This window comes from Sander lucioperca, chromosome 11 (assembly GCF_008315115.2).
Source record: "Sander lucioperca isolate FBNREF2018 chromosome 11, SLUC_FBN_1.2, whole genome shotgun sequence".
NCBI classification, from domain to species: domain Eukaryota; kingdom Metazoa; phylum Chordata; class Actinopteri; order Perciformes; family Percidae; genus Sander; species Sander lucioperca.
This window is the reverse complement of record NC_050183.1, coordinates 11023408-11042781: the sequence shown is the minus strand read 5'-3', so window position 1 is coordinate 11042781 and position 19374 is coordinate 11023408. Positions and strand designations below refer to the sequence as shown.

The window sequence follows — 19374 nt, the reverse complement described above, 5'->3', positions numbered from 1 at the left end:
CTGTCATATAACAGGCAGAGCAGAGGCACCAGGGCCCTCCTCCCTCAACTTCTCAAATGAGGAAGTTCACAGCCGAGCTAGTAGCAGCTTCCTTTTACAGCTTTCGGAGGCAGAGGATGAACAAGTGAAAGAAAGGACTTAAAAGTATGCACCATGAAACAATGAAAATAGCCAGAAAGAAAAACTGAGTCTACTTTCATTTGCTGGAATATAGTTTGAGAGCAGATGCAAAACTCTTGAGCTCAGGCTTGTGGGTGAGAAACAGGATGCCAAGTTATCAACCTTGGTGCCATGGTACTATAACTCGATCCAAGGCTGAGGATCTACTTTCCAAAGCAGCAAGAGATGGAAGCTTCCTTATCCGGGCCAGTGAGTCCATACAGGGAGCGTATGCCCTCTGTGTTTTGTAAGTTACCATTACTTGTTTCTAACTATTGCACTGACAGTTTATTTTGATGCAGTTTCATATAGAGTGGACCATGATTCTTGTTCCTTGTTCAGAAAATGTTCATAATATGCAATATGAGCTGTGTAATGGAAGAAAAACATGGCATGTCTGTTATACTGAATGTTTTTGGCATCAGGTTTAAGAAAACAACAACCAAACATCATTTCATATAACATGTTTAAAAGTTCAAATGTCCCCAGCTGTATTACAATGTATCCTAACACATTTTTTGCACATACGCACTGCAACGCAAGACTAGTTCCCCTTTATTTGCATACTGTGCTACCACAAAAGCAACACCCTTTGCCCTCTGCAACTCGTATCATTTTTCCACAAACTGTTCTGATTTTATGCTGAACACACTGAAAACACCAGCCAGCATGTTTCTTTACACTACATACATGTCATATTCAAGTGACAGACATTTGCATTTTGTTATTTTAACCATAGATACCAGAACTGTGTATACACATACAGAATCCTGCCAAATGAGGATAAGAAGCTCTCTGTCCAGGTGGGTTGACAGTTTGACACAAGCCACCATTATTTTGGTCCAAAGTCAGATGAATTATTATGGTTGTAGACTTGTTGGTGTATTTACAGCATGGGTCCTATGTCAAGATAAAGGGCTAGTTCTCTCTTTAATATCAGAACTATAAATGCTGGTAGGCTCAACTCAGCTCGCTCTTTTTTAGTTTTCCATTAGTAAAAGTTGTGGTACTTTTTTTGGTACCATCTTGGTCGTGAGAGAACCATCACTAGCACGACACAGGAAATCTTGCACAAACCCACCATTTTTAAATAGTCAAGCAGCTGTCAATAACAACCACATTTTTTTTTTAATTCAATAGCCCCAGATTATTAAAAATAAATAAAAAATGGCAGCCTGCAAAACTACGCCATACACTCTGTACACTACGCCATAGACTACCTACACCACATTCTATACCGTACACTACGCTGTACACTCCATACACAATGCCGTACACTACACTGTACACATGACGAAGTCCAGCAACTGTGCTGATGAAAGGATCCAGCGAGTGTTGCGTTGAAGATAATGTTCTGTTGTGTCAGGGCGATTAGAATCCTGCCTACACTGAGGGGGAAAAGGGTTATAGAGAAAAGCATCTGGTACCAAAAGTGAGTTGAGTCGAGCCGAACCAAGCAGTGGAAATGAGGCATTAGATGATGACACAATTGCAGCACTAGCCTTTTGGAAGATGCCACAGACTGTGCAAGTAGACATATCTAACATCAAATGGGAAATAAAAGTGAAAGATTATGTCTCCTGGTTTTGTAATAAAAAACAAAACAAACCACAAAGGTCTTCCAGAAAAACAACAGCACCACGTGACATTTCAGTTCTGCCAAGGTTTGAGGACAATTGTGTCTGCTGTGATCTGCTCTTCAGGCATCTGAAGGAGTTCCTATCAGGTTCTTCTCTATGCTGCCTGAGCTGGTGGAGGCATATTACAGTCCCAACATGGGTCTGGTCACACATCTGCAGTACCCTGTCCAGAGGGAGGAGGATGTAGACGAGGAGCAAGGTCAAACAACTTCACTTCAACTCAATAGTGGCTATAATGTAAAATTGTGCCTTTCAAAGATTAAAAAAAATCCTAAACATTCCATACGTCTCTCTCCTGCAGAAGCCAATAATTTCCCACCGCAGCTTCCACCCAGGAACTTCACAGTCAATGATGTGAAAGACAGTGACCCCAAGTCCTTATCAGACACCTTCCTGATGAGACTGCAGCAGATGGACTTGTCCACGTATGGTCAAATTTGCAGAATGTGCCCTGATGCACCTCAGCCCAATAATTCATCATTCAAAGTTTCTGATAATGCACTGGCAGTATATACAGTATTGTGTACAATGTGATAACTCCAACGATTGTGGGCAATGATTTGACACAGTTATGTGCTTGGCTGAGGTTAACTGATGTGTGAATAATGACATAACAGTGTTTGAAATGTTCCCATACTTCCAGACTACCAGAGGAACACCAAATAGCTATCCAAGAATACTTCAGGACCTCAGTCAGCTTGGATGCTGAACAAGCACAATATGGTTACCCTAACCTCCCCGGGCTACAGAAGCTAATATTGGCAATCTGCAAGAATCTAAACAGGTATAGTTACCACTCAACATAATATATTCTATAGATTACCATGTTTATTGGTGATTTAACCAGGTTCTGACTTTTTTTGTGAGACAGTGAAATTTCCCGCATCCTGCCAGCTTTAGAGGTCTTTCATAGAGCACTGGACCAACAACTCTCCCCAGGGATTGCACAATTTTCAAAACAAGTGGGTTGCACCCTTGAGCCTTTGCATCATTTTTTAATTCACACTACAAAGCCCTTACCATAATGTACTATTTCCTTTATTTTCAGATTTCTGGTGATTCAAGTCAATCTGTATCCTTTAGACTTGAGCAACTAACAAAACTGCTGTACTCAATAGAAGATAAGGTAAAGTGACTCACTTTACTGACTGACCAGTCAGAACAGTCTTGGTTATTGACGTAACAACAGATGATGCCAGTTACAGATGACATAGCACTTCTCTATTTCTTTCTTTTTTTCAGACTAAAAGCTCTATGTTTGAGTCTGGTGGATATGAAGGAGGTCACAGGAAATCTCTCATTCCGCTTGTTACGTTTGAGGTGCTTCTCTAAATCAGTAACTGTATAACAATTCTCGTTTGAAATGGTGTCCAATGTCTGGAGGTTTGTGGTTTATTTGACCTGTTTCCTCTTTCACTTGCAGGTCAAGCAAGAATCCCTGGCTATTCCCACAAAGATGTTCCTGAAAGTAGATGTTGAAAGTGGGAAGCTCTTTCTCAAGAAGTCAAAAGATGGGCCTGAAGACAAATTCTTTGTGCACAACAAAAGTAAGAAATCACACAGCTCTCTAACCTTTTTTCTTTGTATTTTCACCCATGCAAGCAATGTGGCTCTAGCTGATTGTTGGATGGATTGCCATACAATTTGGTACATACCTGCATGTCTTTCTCAGGATGAATTATAATAACCAGCACAAGAAGCAGGCCAAAACTTTAGTACTTTGTGTTCAGTGCTAATTAGCAAAGGTTAGCCTGCTAACATGCTAAACCAAGATGATGAACGTGATAAAAAGTATACCTGCTAAACATGAGTCATTTTGTGTGTGTTCGCGTGCTGGAGTTAACTTGCTGAAGTTAGCATGCTTACATTAGCATGTAGTTCAAAGTACTGCTGTGTCTACATACCCCTTCACAGAGCCACTAGCATGGCTGTAGACTCTTAGGGCGCTTTCACACCTGTAGTTCGGTAGACGTGGTGCGATTCGGGGTTGAAGTTGCAACATTGTTGCATTTTTTATTTGGATCGGTTTGTGTTCAGATTGCACTTTTTTAAACGCACCAAATATTGTAAACAAATGTCATACGGTCAAAACTGTCGCTTGTTTATTGGACAGAATATCTGAGTGAAACTCGTCGACACTCCCTGGTCTCAGAAATAATGTAGCAACACCAATAAAGTCTTGGGGTTTCTGGTTTTGCTTTAATGTATCTAATATTTTAGAAGAAAGCGAACAATATGAGCAGCTGACAGACAGTGAGTGAAGAAGAGGACAGGCCCTGATGAGAGAGAGATGATGATGTGTTGTCACACAGACGACCAGCAATGTGTGGTCTTATTAAGTTATGGATTTAAAAGTTATCATAGGCTAGTAAATGCACAGTTTTTTGGTTCACTTCCTATATTTGGGTCGGATCGCATCTCACCTAAAGTGAAAGGAACTCTAGTTCACCTGGAAGTGAACCGATAACCCTGTTTTCAAGCGGAGAAGAGTTTGTTTGTTTGGTCCGCATCATAGTTCGAATGAGCTTTCACACTACCACAAACACACCGGACTATCCAACGAAACGCTCCAGGGTTCGGTTTAAACAGAACAAACAGCTCCGGTGTGAAAGCAACCTCAGTCTTGTTTAACAAGTGCTGTAAACCATCAACAAGACTCATTTTAATAAGAGTAATGTGATTATTTTTCAGTCCTGCAGTTGGTGAAATCCCAGAAAATGCACGCCAAACTTGTCATCGTGGCGGAGACAGAGAAAGAGAAGATTTTGCGTAAAGAGTTTGTGTTTGATGACACAAAGGTAAAAAATATCTGGTCACTTGGTTTGCTTGCTGGTTTGAATTAGCTTAAGGCCCCTGAAAACGTGTTTTTAAATCAAGTATAATTAAGCAATAGCTCACAAAAGGCAGGAGTTTTTTTCAGACGCTTTGTGATACTTAATTGTGCAAAGGAATTTGACGTCATAGCCATTGTATGTGCTTATTATACCACAGCAATGAACCAAACAGATTGCTTGATTTGAGCTTCCTGTTTTATAAATCTATAACATTAAATATTCATTGACCAGATTTGATTGACAGTGGTCTGGCAACATTATAGGTTTCATTAGCATAAACCTACAAGTGGTAGCACATGTTGATTCAAATGTTGCTAAATCCTGATTAAGGGGTATGTGACATCACCTTTTTTTAAATTATCGCTTCAGACCAGTGAGAAGAGCACAGAGAAAAACACAAATACAGAAATCTCATGTGAAACTGTTCTAACTTTGGCCTACCCGCATGTGAAAACCAAATGCTTTTGTTACATTGTCTATACTGTTTTTACATATAATAAATATAATAACTAAATAAATAATTGACATCCACCGAGTCAAAAAGCTTATGGCATCATTAATTAGCTCGTTCTTGTTTCCAAACTGCGTCGCGACGCAAGTTATAGGAGCTCCGCCAGGAGCTTCATGGAAATTCCGCCGGATGTCCCTCATTTCAGCCGGATGTCCGTCCCCTTCCTCTGTCTTTGTGTTGGCGTTCTAACCTCTGGTGGATTTGTGAGGACTACGGTTAACTGCTCCTCAGATCTCTGCAGGGTAAATCCAGACAGCTAGCTAGACTATCTGTCCAATCTGAGTTTTCTGTTGCACGACTAAAACTACTTTTGAACGTACACATGTTCCACCAAAACAAGTTCCTTCCTGAGACTATGTAGCAGAGGCACCGTTGCTCTGCTCGGAGCTTAGCACCGCCCAAGACTACTGTGATTGGTTGAAAGAAATGCCAATAAACCAGAGCACGTTTTTCCATCCCGAAATGCTTTGTGGCCTAGCCAGACCTCCGTAGCGCTGTGGAGGAAGGTCTGGTAATGCGAGACTACTCCATTTTATGACATATGGTTTCAAAATGAATGTAAACAAAGCGGTGTGCCAGAAATGCAATGCGCTATGACGTAGTTGCCCCTTCTAGCCTAATATTGGCAGTCCCTCTAGTGGACAGATAGATAGTAAATAATAAAAATAAATAATAGGTTGAATTTCAGTATTAAATGTTCTGATATAATTTGAATATCAAAAATAATCAATGAAATTCAAATGGTATTATAGAGATTTACAGCTCTAGTAAGTAGCTGATTAAGAAAATATGTTTTCAGGGGCTTTAAGTAAGGCACATATAATTCATAAGGTATAATGTTTAAATGTGTTAATTATAAGAAATCATGTTTTTTATATGTGTCTCACTAGAAAAGGGAAGGGTTTTGCCAACTTCTTCAACAAATGAAGAACAAACACACTGAAAAGCCTGAACCTGACATGATCACAGTGTTTGTTGGCACCTGGAACATGGGTAACAACATTAACATCTTAAATGTTTGAATGAATTTGAACTCATGACTGTACAGATACAGTAAAAGACTTCTTTATAAACCTGCAGGAAATGCTGGTCCTCCCCACAACATCAACTCCTGGTTTCAGTGTAAGGGCCAAGGGAAGACACGAGACGACACCGCCGATCACATCCCACATGATTTTTATGTCATTGGGACTCAGGAGGATCCTTTGGGCGAGAGGGAGTGGGCAGACATAGTGAAAGGTGTCCTGCGGAAAATCACAAACATCAGCTTTAAACAAGTGAGTGACCGTGACAAGTTACAACTGAATGCAGGTGCAGAGCAGTAATGCATCACATCGTCTTCTAATATCCAGGTGGCGATCCACACTCTGTGGAACATTCGGATTGTGGTGCTGGCTAAGCCTGAGCACGAAAACAGGATCTCCCACGTTTTTTCAGACAGTGTGAAGACGGGGATTGCCAACACTCTGGGTAAGCAGTTCCTCTTCTCTATAAGCCATTTAAAGGTATAGTAAGTGATGTTAATCCAATACACTTTTTATGTCAGTGAATATCACCTAGCTCTTTATTTTCTGTGTGCGCTGAAAACAGAACATGGTTATAATACATACCTGGCTGTGTAAATGGAAAACAAACAGAAAGGGGGGCACAAAACACTATTCCAGCCAATAGGCAACAGGCAGCGACAGTTGATGGGAGGGGCGGGTGGGGGGGATGCAGTATTTGAATGTGCCGGCCAGTAGTTATCTGTCCGTAAATCTTGGGGGTGGAGCTTATGAAGGGGGGTGTTGTATTTGTTTGGCAGTTGAGTTCAAATATCAACAATCTTTTACTGCACCTTTAATGACCTGTCATATAAGTTCACTGAACAATTAGCCATCAGTATGATGTTTGTTTTGTAGGAAACAAGGGAGCTGTGGGAGTGTCCTTCATGTTCAACGGTACATCTTTTGGCTTTGTCAACAGTCACCTGACTTCTGGAAGTGAGAAGAAGCTCAGGTGAGCAACAGATTACTCTTTTGAAGGGGACATATTATGCTTTTTCATATTTTCTGTCACATCTACAATGTTATAACGTCGTTTCATGTTACACGTGGCCAAAACTTCAAATAATAAGGTAAACTTATTTTATTTATTTTTTTAGATACATTTTTTATTAGCACCATTTATCATTCAGACATACAGAACAAACTCCACAATGTATGACAGTCAATGTCAAATGGTGCATACAACAGAAAAACACAAACTGCACAAAAACAAAAACCCTCGCCCACCCCCCACCCTCTGCGGTCTCAACACCTTGCCTAGTCAGGTAAAAATATTTTAGAGAAACCACAGTGAGCTAAAACGTTTAGATTTCCAACTGTTCTGAATGCTCCGGTTTCTCGGTGTGCGAGGTCACGGAAGGCTTGTATCATGTGGACGCATGGACAGTGTTGTTGTCATTACTTAGAATTCCTCATGGGGGAGACAAAAACTACGTACTATTGCTTTAAATAGTGTGAAGACATTAATAGAGTATTTTTACACATTACATTTTTTGTTAGAGGACCATTATTGTGGAAATCCCAAACATTGTCATCATAATAATGTGTCATTTGCTAGATTAAAATACATTTATATAAATGCAGGAAATAGTGTTCAAATTGTTTTGTTTTTTCATTTGTACTTTTATTTATTTATCTATTTTTTGTTGAAGAACCTTGTTGCATCATATTTGTGATGTTCTTGCTATTATTTTGGCTGTATTTGCAGACGCAATCAAAACTACACCAACATCCTGCGATTTCTGAATCTAGGCGATAAGAAGATCAATCCGTTTGACATCACACATCGGTTCACCCACCTCTTCTGGCTCGGTGATTTGAACTACCGTGTTGAATTCCCATCGACAGTAAGTTGTTGTCAAGTTCAGTTTGCTGTATAGAAATGACAAAGAGGCAAATGTAATATGATGCAACACACTGTATGTACTTGGAACAAAATTTTAAATAAATGATGTGTCGGCTTTTTATATACATTTTGTGAAATGTGTTATTCTCATGGTATCTACTCGAGAAATGAAAGATCCAGCATCATTGAGTGGTGCATATAAAAGAGTGTGCTGGTTGTCAGGTGGCTGAGCTCTCAGCTGCTAACACTTTTAGGCAAGAAAAGTCTTTACTTTGCACTGTTTCCCTTCACAGGAAGCTGAGTACATTGTGACAAAGATCAAACAGCAGCAGTACCAGGAACTCCTCAGTAAAGACCAGCTCAACATGGAGAGGAATGATGGAAAGGTCTTCTTGCATTTCGGTGAGGGTGCATAGAGAATATTGATTAATACACACATACAGCAAAGTGTCTGGAACTTGGTGTAACTTTGCTTATACTGTATTTGATTTTTTACCAACTCTGTTCTGTTCATCACCTGATGCATTTAATAATTGTCGGCATGCATATAAAAATCAAAACCCGTCTCCTTAATAATTATTTATTTTGTATGTAGATGAAGAGGAAATCACGTTTGCGCCCACGTATCGCTTTGAAAGAGACACGCGAGAGAAGTATGCCTACACAAAGGCCAAAGCCACGGGGGTAAGCTTATGTTTAGTCAGGTGTCTTTGCCCTGTACGGCTCCTGCATGCCCCATAGTGCAGGAAACTGTAAAAGCAACTACAGCATTGAACACATCCCTCAAGTTTTTTTTTTTTTTGCTTTAATCTATCTGGATCAAAAAGCCCATGTGAATATGTGTTCTGGCTCATAGAAAATGTATGAAACAACTCATCTACAGGCACCAGGATCAATTTAACAAATTTCCCTTTTAGACATATAGAACCTCCTGATTTTTGATCTCTTGAATTGATCCATACCAGCAAGAATGTTTGATAATGTATCTACCAGAAATGACATAACCTTCCAGCAGCTTTATAATGCTTAAATTGCTATAAAGACTGTCTGTGAAAACTGTTGTATTCAGCTTTTATGTACATATGATAACTTTAACTCTACAGACAAAATACAATTTGCCCTCGTGGTGTGATCGTGTCCTGCGGAAGTCATACCCTCTGGTTCATGTTGTCTGCCAAGCATATGGTGAGTAGTTCGAAATGGACAATGGTCATTTTTTACAGAGTCTATCATTTCTCAATAATTTCCTATGGTTTCCTCGGAAGGGTTCCAGAAAGAACTATGTAATTTTGGTATGAATTAAAAAGAAAGTAGAGACAGCGTTCAGTTACACTTCCACCAAATTATTCCAATTAATTATCTTGGTGCGCTACGAGTCAGTTGAACATCAGCCAGGCTGATATCTTTTTGCAGATATGTTGAGTTTAGAGTCCAGCGGCTCTGGCAGGCATATTGGTCATACATAAATAAGTACATAGTTTAATTACCAGAGAGCACTGAGTAATTTCTTCAAAAGAATATTCTGTAAATCTTTTAATCTGGAAAGCACTTTGAGCTTAATGCTGGAAAAGTGCTATATAAATACAATTATTATTATTATTTTTATTATTCTAAATATGGAAAGTCAATTTTCCAATTAAATACTGTAAATGTTTACTCCGGTTTAAATGGAGCTTTTTTTTTCTTTTTTTTTAAAGGACAATCATTTTTCCCACAATATTAGTACCAAATGGACTTGTAAAGTGTTAGCATGTTTATGTTTTTAAAGGGGCACTCCACCAATGTTACACATGAAGATCAGTTCACTTGTCATGAGGAGCACAACTTAACCTGCATAAATAAAACATTTGTATACGGTTCTCTGCAGCTCTAAAGAGAATTTTCTGGATGTAGAGTATGACAGGTGTGGGCCTCTACCAGGCAGGGAGGGTGTAACAAAAGACAACCCATACTAGGGACTGAAAGTCAAGTTATTTCAGCGTCTGCTGCACATTCTGACCATTCTTTGTTTAATGTGTCACTCGTCAGTCCCCAAAACTTAATGAAAGCGTAATGCAAAATGACCCTTTAATGATATTGTATGAGACAGACTCATTCCGCCAAACTTTCCAACTTTCAGGGTGCACTAATGACATCATGACAAGTGACCACTCACCATTATTCGCCTCATTTGAAGTCGGAGTAGCCTCACAGTTTGTCTCCAAGCAAGGTATGATCACCCATTTTACGGCTCACTGCAGATGATGCTGTGTTATCCACTCCAAAATTATAGGTTAATGTTCGTTGTTTTTTCTTTCAGACCTAAATAGTGCACCTCAAGGTGGGATACAGATCATGAACTGTGTGGCCACCTTGTTGACAAAATCAAAGACCAAGTTCTTCATCGAATACCATTCCAGCTGCTTGGAGAGTACGTTTTAGTCTGTCTGACTGACCGTAGCCCATTCTGCTTTAAAAATGGGGCTAATGATCAAAACAAACAATTCTTTTAATGTCTACAGAAACAGTCAAGACTTCAGAGGGAGAGAACACGGAGCACTCAGATGGGTCAATAAAAGTTTGGTTTGGCAACCAAGTCGAGGTAAAATCCGGAAGGAGCTTTTCAGTGTGGAAGACCATTTGTTCTGGCAACTAATAATCAAAGTCCTGTCTTCTCTGTGTTTTCAGCTCACCCCTATCATCTCTGACCCAGAGTACCTTTTGGACCAGCACATCCTCATCTGTGTGAAGTCGACAGACTGCGACGAGTCATATGGTAATGAACTTACACACAGTTTCTAATGCAGATGCGTTGAGCTGAGCAGTGCTTACAGTTTGCTGGTGTCTTATTCCCTAAAGGAGAGGGTTGCGTTGCGCTGCGAGCGGCCCAGTTCTGCTACACAGAGTTTCAGATCACACTGACTCATCATGGAGAGAAGACGGGCACTTTGACAGGTGGCATTCAGTTACACACCTCTGAGGGCAAGCCCACTGAGAAGTTATATGGTGAGTCTGGAAATCAGCTCAGGACTTACTTATTAAAATGCTTTCTACTTCAGTTCCTGTAGCGTCAATATTTCACTCTTACTTTCAGATTTCATCAAAGTCGAAAAGGATGACACTGTCACTTCAAAAGGCAAAGGCGGTGAGGCCAACAAGTAAGACATTTTCTCACTTGTGGTTACCTCAAAATATCTCAAACATGACTTCCGGGTGTGACATTTTCTGTCTTCTGTTTGACAGGTTTTCCGTCACCCAGGCACATGATATTTCTAACCCCAGTTACATGGGCGTGTCCTACAGAAGTGGCAATGTGATAGATAAAGGTTGGAGCTACAGCAAGCCACCGAAAAATCTTCTACTCGCCGGACAAGGGAGTAAAGACAGCAAGAAGGGTGGCTATGATGTGGGCTCACGCAGTCCCCCTATGTGAGTTGTTTCTGTTGCAGTGTGACTCTTTACGTGTTTCATTGACACTCAGTGCCCAATCTTAATCTAAAAACGACATGAAATGAATAGCTGATTCCGTAGAAAGTGAAACTGAATCTGATCCCTTGTTTCCTAGGGGTGAGGATGAAAAGGGGTCAGAGATGTTTGATAATCCGTTATACGGTTCGAGGGTAAAATCCTGGGGCAAGGATCCAGACCATCAGCAGATGGACCACCTCACATCTCCGGATCCCATTTTTACAAGCTCCAAACCAGCAGATGGAGACTCTGATCGCCCCCCGCTGCCCACCCCACGCAACCGCTCCTTCACCCTCTCTGAGACCAAGCCACAGCCCCCAGCCCCCATCTCCTCACATCCCTCAACATACAAGAAACCAGTGGTGCCGTCACGCTCGGAAGGTGGGATGGCACTCAACCGGCCTCCTGTACCTTCTAAGTCCCGACTGGGCATGCCGGAGCCCCAGAACCCCAGAGACAACTCCGAACTCCCCAGCAAACACAGACCGCCAGCAAGACCTGGCCAGCCACAGCCCCCACAAAGACAGTAAGGACAACTCTGTTCCTCTTATGGCAAGACTCATTAGTCTTAAATTCACCAACAAAGATATTTTGTGCTGGGTAAGGCATCGATCAAACTGTAGGGCTGCACGATATGAGGAAAATATCTAATTGCGATTATTTTGACTGATTTTGCAATTGCGATATGGTTCACGATATTGGAGGGAATGATCGTTTTTTTGTATCATTATTCTCATTTTCTAGCCTGGTTGACACCAGACCCTTCTCAGTTGTAACTGAGAGTGGGTCTGGGAAAGGTTCATTGACAGTTCATTTCCAAAGGGGCGTCACCAACGGACGCCGCTCATTGGATAGTCCAACCAATCAGACCAACGATCCGGGTGATGCTGCTCTTCGGTAGCCGTCATGTTGAATGTAAACAAAAAGCTGCTTGCCGTCGCTGTGCTATCGTCGTAGTGTAAAGCCCACCTCAACGGTTGTGATTGGTGTAAAGCCCGCCACAGTGGTTGTGATTGGTGCCTCGATTTTGGGGACATTGGAAATGGGTTTGAATGGGCTCCTCGCCAGACTGACTTGCAGAGCAAATCTCAAATTTGCCGGAAGTTTGTCAGGGTTTACCCAGGCTACTCATTTTCATTAAATAATATTAAAATTTTAAAAATTGAAATGATTAGAGTGCTATTTTTGAGATGATCTGTACCAAGCAAAGATGTTTTCTTTAATTTCTAAGTTACAATTTGGCCGGGATATCTCTGCAGCACCACGATACCTAATTTAGAATGGTTTGACACATATTTTGCCTTTAACAAATATTGCGCCCCCCTGCGATTTGGATATTGCACTAGTCCATGTTGCAGTTTTCAGTAAAATTGAGATTAATTGTGCAGCCCTATCAAATGTTCCCCATTGTATCAACTATCGAAAAATGCCTTGTCATTCAATACCAAATTTGAATACTTAAAGGAGTCAATTTCATCAGCGTCAGTGAGCCAATACGCCTGCAGCATGTTTCTACCAAGATCTTACAATGCTGCTGATTGGCTGTCTACACATCGTAGACGCATGCAGGAAAAACACAAATTTAATAATAGAAGACTTTAGTAATGTTGTAATTTCTTTTTGTTCAAATGAATTTCATAAGATTGGCATCAAAAACCGTTCAGGAACTGGTAGCGAAATCACGGTATTAGTATCGGGTATCGAACATTTTTGAACCTAAAGATAAAACATATGATGACTCTCTCTCTTTCTGTAGTGCATCCTGAAGTTCCCAAGATGGGCCAATCTGTGAAGTGAGACCAGGCTGCTGCGATGGTCAGCACGACTGTACAGCTTTCTGCTCTGCATTATTGGAAACATGAAATACATCAACCAGTCACTCCCTCAGCCATATGTATCACTTATAAATGACTATTCATTGGTACTGTTACAAAAGTTCTACATTTTTGGGGAATGTGCCTATTTACTTGCTTGTTGAGAGTTAGGTGAGAAGAGCGATGATGTTTCATGTTTGTATGCTAAATATGATGCTACAGCCAGTTTGAGCTCACCTTCTCCACCTGTTTCTCTGGGTTACTCTGAGGTTTACATTTGAAAAGTTGACCGGCCAGCCGGCAAGCAGCAGGAGGGGAAAAGGGGGGGGGGCGAAATCTGGCTACAAGCACATTTAAAGCTCATTAATTTACATGTTTTAACGCCGTTGAACAGAGCCAGGCTAACAGTTGCCAGTTTTTCTCTTTTTTTAGTCTTTATATTTCACATACTAACAAGAACATTGTACCAATCTTCTCATCTAATTCTTGTTTGCAAAATGTCAAACTTTTCGTTTAAAGTGATATAAACAATAGCGAAACATTTTCAGACTTCATTTCTGCTAAGCTCGCATTAAGAAGTTGGTTTGGAATTAAACTCTGCTTATAAATAATTCTGTTACATTTCATTTTTTTTACACTATACAGTAGCTAACGAATGTTTACCCCACAGTATTATATTGCACATACATTAACATGTTTGCCTTTAAGATGTACAATAAATGCTCAAATACATTTAGCTTTAATTTGTTATTTTAGACCTTCATCACAACCTCATGTCACTATCATTGCCTGTGAAACTGTGAATAAATACAAGTCTGCAGCAGAGATGAATCTAGTGCTGCAACACTTCCATCTGCTGTTGCCTATGAAGAACTGCATGCAGAGTGAGAATCATAAGTTATCCAAGCAAGGTAAAATATTTAAATCACAAAAGACATCCTACTTGATGGTATTGGAAATATTTAACCATCAACTCCTATTTTATTGTGTTATTTTGTTTAATCAGATGTGTGTAATTGTGAGCTGCACTTTGCATTCACTTATTACATAATGGCTGCTGATTTGCACAATTTAGAAGATTGAACATACTGTACTATTCTTTTGAATTTTCATATTTTTTCCTTAAAATTGATAGTAGTGTGTCCGGGTTAGCTCAGTTGGTAGTGCGGGCGCACATATATAGAGGTTTACTCCTCAACGCAGCGGCTGCGGGATCGACTCCGACCTGCGGTCCTTTGCTGCATGTCATTCCCCCCTCTCTCTCCCCTTTCAGGTCTTCATCTGTCCTGTGGAATTAAAGGCTTAAAATGCCCAAAAAATAATCTTAAAAATAAATAGTAGTTATAGTACAGTGGTTCACAACGTGGGGTTCCGGGTGATCCAAGGGGTCAAAAGATGAATTACAGGGTCAGGGATCATGAGATGAAAGAAGATATTTGCATTTGCTACACAAAATGTCATCAATCTTTTTCCCACACATCTCTCCAAGCCTCTACCTCTTGGGGCAGCTTTCTTTTAGGCCAAGGACCCCTCAGCTGAAAGAGAGACAGCAGGGACCCCCTACTACATATATTGTATAAAATTGAGTTGCACATTAACCTGGGCCTACAATATCGTGTGGGCCGCCTAAAGCCTTTACACATAGCTTTTTTTATAATGCATACAATACTAAGCAATTCAAATAATAATTTGTAATGTGGCACAGTAAAACCTTAACTGCATCTGTCAACCGGTCAACAACTGGGTACCTTACCTATAGGCCAGTAAGCCTATCACCAGTGTTGTGTAAATTAATAAAGATTTGTATTTACAAATGATATATTGTATTTATGTTAATGTATATTTTCAGACATTTAAAAAAAAAAAAAAATGTTTAAGAGCTCTGTCTTAAGGCCTATACAAGTACTGAGTTACTTTTTGGTTGACTTGGTCCTTAGCTATATATATATATATATACACACACACACACACACACACACACACACACACACACACACACACACACACACACACACACACTACCGGTCAAAAGTTTGGGGTCACTTAGAAATGTCCATTCCAGACAGAATACCAGCTGAGATCAATTCAATTCAATTTTATTTATAGTATCAAATCATAACAAGAGTTATATTGAGACACTTTACAGATAGAGTAGGTCTAGACCACTCTCTATGATTTACAAAAACCCAACAATTCCAGTAATTCCCCCAAGAGCAAGCATTAGCAGTGGCTAATGTGGCTAATGTGGCTAATGTGACAGTGGTGAGGAAAAACTCCCTTTCAGGAAGAAACCTTGGACAGACCCAGGCTCTTGGTGGGTGGTGTCTGACGATGCCGGTTGGGGATGTGATGAACAGTGGCAATAATAGTCATAATAAAGATAATGAAACAGTGACTACAAATGGTAGTCATAGTAGTTCATGTCATAACATGGCACTGAGGGCGTTACAGGATGTAGCATGGCACAGCACAGCATGGTTGGGCGTAGCAAGATGTAGACGCTTGGCAGGATGCAGCCGGACACTGCAGGGCATTGCAGAGTGTTGGACCACACTGACAGCTCCAACCAAGATTGTGGTGCCACCCTAATCCAAGGGAATATTCTGGGAAGGAAAAGAAACACAAGGACTCCGGGGAGTAAACTCCCCAGAGCTAGGTTAGTAACAAGCATTTCAGGGGCAAGGATGCACACAAATGGAAACAAATGGAAAGAGAGAGGAGAGAGCAGCTCAGTGTGTCACAGGAAGGAAGGAACTCCCCCGTAGTCTAGAACTATAATAGCATAACTAAGAGAGGCAGGCTAAAGAGAGGGGCCTGGTCGGGCTAGAACTCTCCCCAACCGGACCGGGCTGTATCAGCCTGCCTCCCTCTACTCTACTAGATCAGTTGCATTGTGTTTTTAATCAGGGCAGCAGTTTTCAGATGACATTATGTGATTACATAATGTCTAAAGGGTTCTCGACTGTTGTAGACAGAAGTGGCTGAACAAACTCTTGAAATCCATGCTTTTTGGTCTAAACGTCATACCCAAATTAAAAGTGGTACAGCTCCCATATACTCTGACACTCTGGGGTGGGCCTGACATCACTGGAGAGGTGATTGATGTGGGTGTGTTTGTGTATTTGAGATGTGTTGTATTTTGTAGTTTTTTGGCTTTTTTCTTTGGACTTTTCAAATGGAAATAAAAAAAAAAAGCGCAGACATATCTGTAGAAAAACAAATCATATAAAATCAATTTTTGTCAGATGTGTTTACAGCAGTGTATTTTAATGATTTTACAGATGGATGACTTGGAGGGAAAGTCCCCCCCCCTCCATGCTAGCCTGTGTAGCTCTGAGGCAGTAAGAGAATCACACTGACACTTGGAACAACAACTAGAGAGAGTTTCCTTTCCGGTGATGTCAGGCCCACCCCTGAAGTCTGAAGTTTTCCCCAGCAGTCCCCAGGGATGTATGAAGAGACTCGTTAACGCTGAGCGCACCTCTGGCCCCCCCATGTGGGGCTCTTCAGTAATTGCCCCCTGGTGGTCCGTCGCAGCAATATCACGTCACATCATCAACACCAGACGCACGACTATAAAAAACCAGCAGCAAACATGGTAAGACATCGATTTGAACGTATTTATTTGTTTCCAGTTTACAACAGATGTCTTATTGGAAGATTGTGTGAGGCGTTGGAATACTCACAGTTCACCGTATCGCTTCATGTGGTGGAGTTCGCTAGCTATATGCCATAGATATATACTCTGTATGCAGCTTGTATCGTGCTCGACGTGTAGCACGATGCTAACATTAGCGCTAACATGTCGGTCTGTTTTTCAGCTTTTCTACTCGTTCTTCAAGTCGCTGGTGGGGAAGGATGTGGTGGTGGAGCTCAAAAACGACTTGAGGTTAGTTCCCCCCCTAACGTTAGTCATTGAGCTTTGAATTAACGTCATATGTTGCAACAAGAGTGACCAAACTACTGCAGTAGCAGTACAAACAAGTTAGAACCTAAACCAGGTCGCTGTTAAAAGCAGTGGGGTTGTATTACAAGGTATTCTTGTTATTTTGTCCACCACCTGTATCGAGACCAGTCCACCTCCACTTTGGTCGTATATGTTGTTGGTGATGTAAGGATGGGATGTAATTTGAATCCTAACATTTCTCTTTTCAGCATCTGCGGAACACTTCATTCTGTTGACCAGGTTGGAAATGATGATGTTATTTTCCTTATTCTGAAACAAAGCTGTTACATTTTCTACCTGACTGCCCAGTTAGGACTTCTAATCAATATACGTCCCATTTCTGTGTGTTTCAGTACCTGAACATTAAGCTCACAGACATCAGTGTCACTGATCCAGAGAAATATCCACACATGGTGAGTTTAGCTGTCTGGCACCGATCATTCAGTGTCATTTCAGCTTTTAGGACATGTCTTTCTAACACTAACGTCCGTTTGACATCTACGATATCCCAGCCCTATTTAACAGCTCAAAAAAAAACAAACCTAACATTGTTTTATCACCTTGATATTTCATGACATCCAAGAATTGCTTATAAACATGATTTTTGAGAATCCCTAATGCCACTATCTGCTAAAACATCAGACAGATTCTGGATCACTTAAAGCTATAGTGTGTAGTTTCTGTCTCCCCCATGAGGAATTCTAAGTAATGACAACACCACTGTTGGCACGTCCTCATGATACAAGCCTTCCGTGATCGCGCTCTCTCCCACAGCATCTCTGACACTTTGAATGATTGTCTTGTTTTCATTTTGCTCCAGCTGTCTGTGAAAAACTGTTTTATTCGTGGATCTGTGGTCCGGTACGTTCAGCTGCCTGCAGATGAAGTGGACACTCAGCTCCTGCAAGACGCTGCACGGAAAGAAGCCATGCAGCAGAAGCAGTGATTGACCTGAAGCATGGGGTGGGGGGGGTGGGGGGGGGGTGCGAAGGAAGGAAGGAAGGAAGACAGTGAATAATGAGTAGTTTTGAGTTCATTTAAAGAAATCCAGTTTGTGCAGCTCTTGTAATTAGGCAGTATTGGTCATTTACCTGTACTTTCACAGAGAACTTAATTGCATTCCTGACGTTAGTGATCAATCATTTGCAAAACAGTAATTATTGGAAATGGTCTTGACCTCACAGGCTACACAGGAGGCTTCATTTGATACTGTCTTTTGTTTTGCTTAAAAGAAATAGAACTGAATTGAAGTTAGAGCCTAGTAGAGGTAATGATCTGTTGTAGTTTTTCTGTTGCATAATACAAGCACTCTTGCTTATCTTTAAAAGAGTATGACTTTTTTTTTTTATACCACTTCAAAAATAAAAAGCTATTTTATTACATTTTGATCATGTTATTGTCATTCATGTGACATCTATAAAGTCTTTTAAAGGTTTTAGTGTTGGCCTTTTAAAACGATAGGAAAAAACGTTATTGCTGTGATCATGGAAGAAAGTAATTTTCTAAATGACTGAATTTATGGGAAATAAAAATGAGAATCCCTCATTGTGCAGTTATCCAAATCAGAATAAACTTAAAATACATGAGATAATAAAGACTTGACAGCGTACAAGTTTAATACGGGACGCAAAAAACTACAAATACAAGTTTATAAGAGTATGATCAGAAACTATAAAAAAGCCATGTTTTCCCAGTGCAACAGTAAAGTTTAGAAGTAACTGGGTAGTTTTTCTTCCTGTCCCTGTAGTATTTACCGAACTTTTTAAAAGCCAAGAGATGAGTATGTGACACATTTTGAAAGGTGGTGAGATGATGTTCTTTCCTGGGATTCACTTTTGGTCAACATCAGGAGAAATCAAGCTATATTTGTGCTTTATTTTTGCAGAACATCTCTTTTATAGTTGCTACAAAACCAGTATTTTGTGGATACAGTTAGATTAAACTAAGACTAAAGTTACAATCCTCTGATTTGTAAAGTTTGAACATGCCTGCAGGTTTCACACTTGTATAACTGTTTATTTAATAGTTATATATTGTGCTGTATTTGATCTACAAGTCATGTCCTCTAGTAGTTTTTATCCATCTAACAATATTTCTGGAAATGTTAAAACGGTGTGCCCGTCAATTCTTG

At 40.4% G+C, this 19374-nt stretch overlaps 2 protein-coding genes across 2 annotated transcripts; both read left to right on the top strand.

Annotated features, from left to right (window-relative positions):
• The first annotated feature begins 58 nt into the window (after positions 1-58).
• On the top strand, positions 59-14045 carry inpp5d (inositol polyphosphate-5-phosphatase D). The gene is made up of 27 exons (XM_031311997.2): positions 59-406; positions 899-962; positions 1863-1998; positions 2101-2224; positions 2443-2583; positions 2671-2761; positions 2848-2925; positions 3042-3119; positions 3223-3346; positions 4491-4597; positions 6035-6137; positions 6225-6421; positions 6497-6614; positions 7046-7142; positions 7899-8037; positions 8330-8438; positions 8632-8720; positions 9140-9221; positions 10156-10245; positions 10336-10446; positions 10538-10617; positions 10704-10791; positions 10875-11021; positions 11110-11173; positions 11259-11444; positions 11581-12009; positions 13240-14045. Exons 1-27 carry the CDS (start codon positions 267-269, stop codon positions 13247-13249), a joined length of 3222 nt encoding a protein of 1073 aa, XP_031167857.2. The 5' UTR covers positions 59-266; the 3' UTR covers positions 13250-14045.
• A 2725-nt stretch (positions 14046-16770) lies between these two features.
• Positions 16771-18631, top strand: smx5. Its single transcript, XM_031311972.2, has 5 exons — positions 16771-16895; positions 17119-17186; positions 17453-17483; positions 17597-17656; positions 18064-18631. Exons 1-5 carry the CDS (start codon positions 16893-16895, stop codon positions 18187-18189), a joined length of 288 nt encoding a protein of 95 aa, XP_031167832.1. The 5' UTR covers positions 16771-16892; the 3' UTR covers positions 18190-18631.
• The last annotated feature ends 743 nt before the right edge of the window (positions 18632-19374 follow it).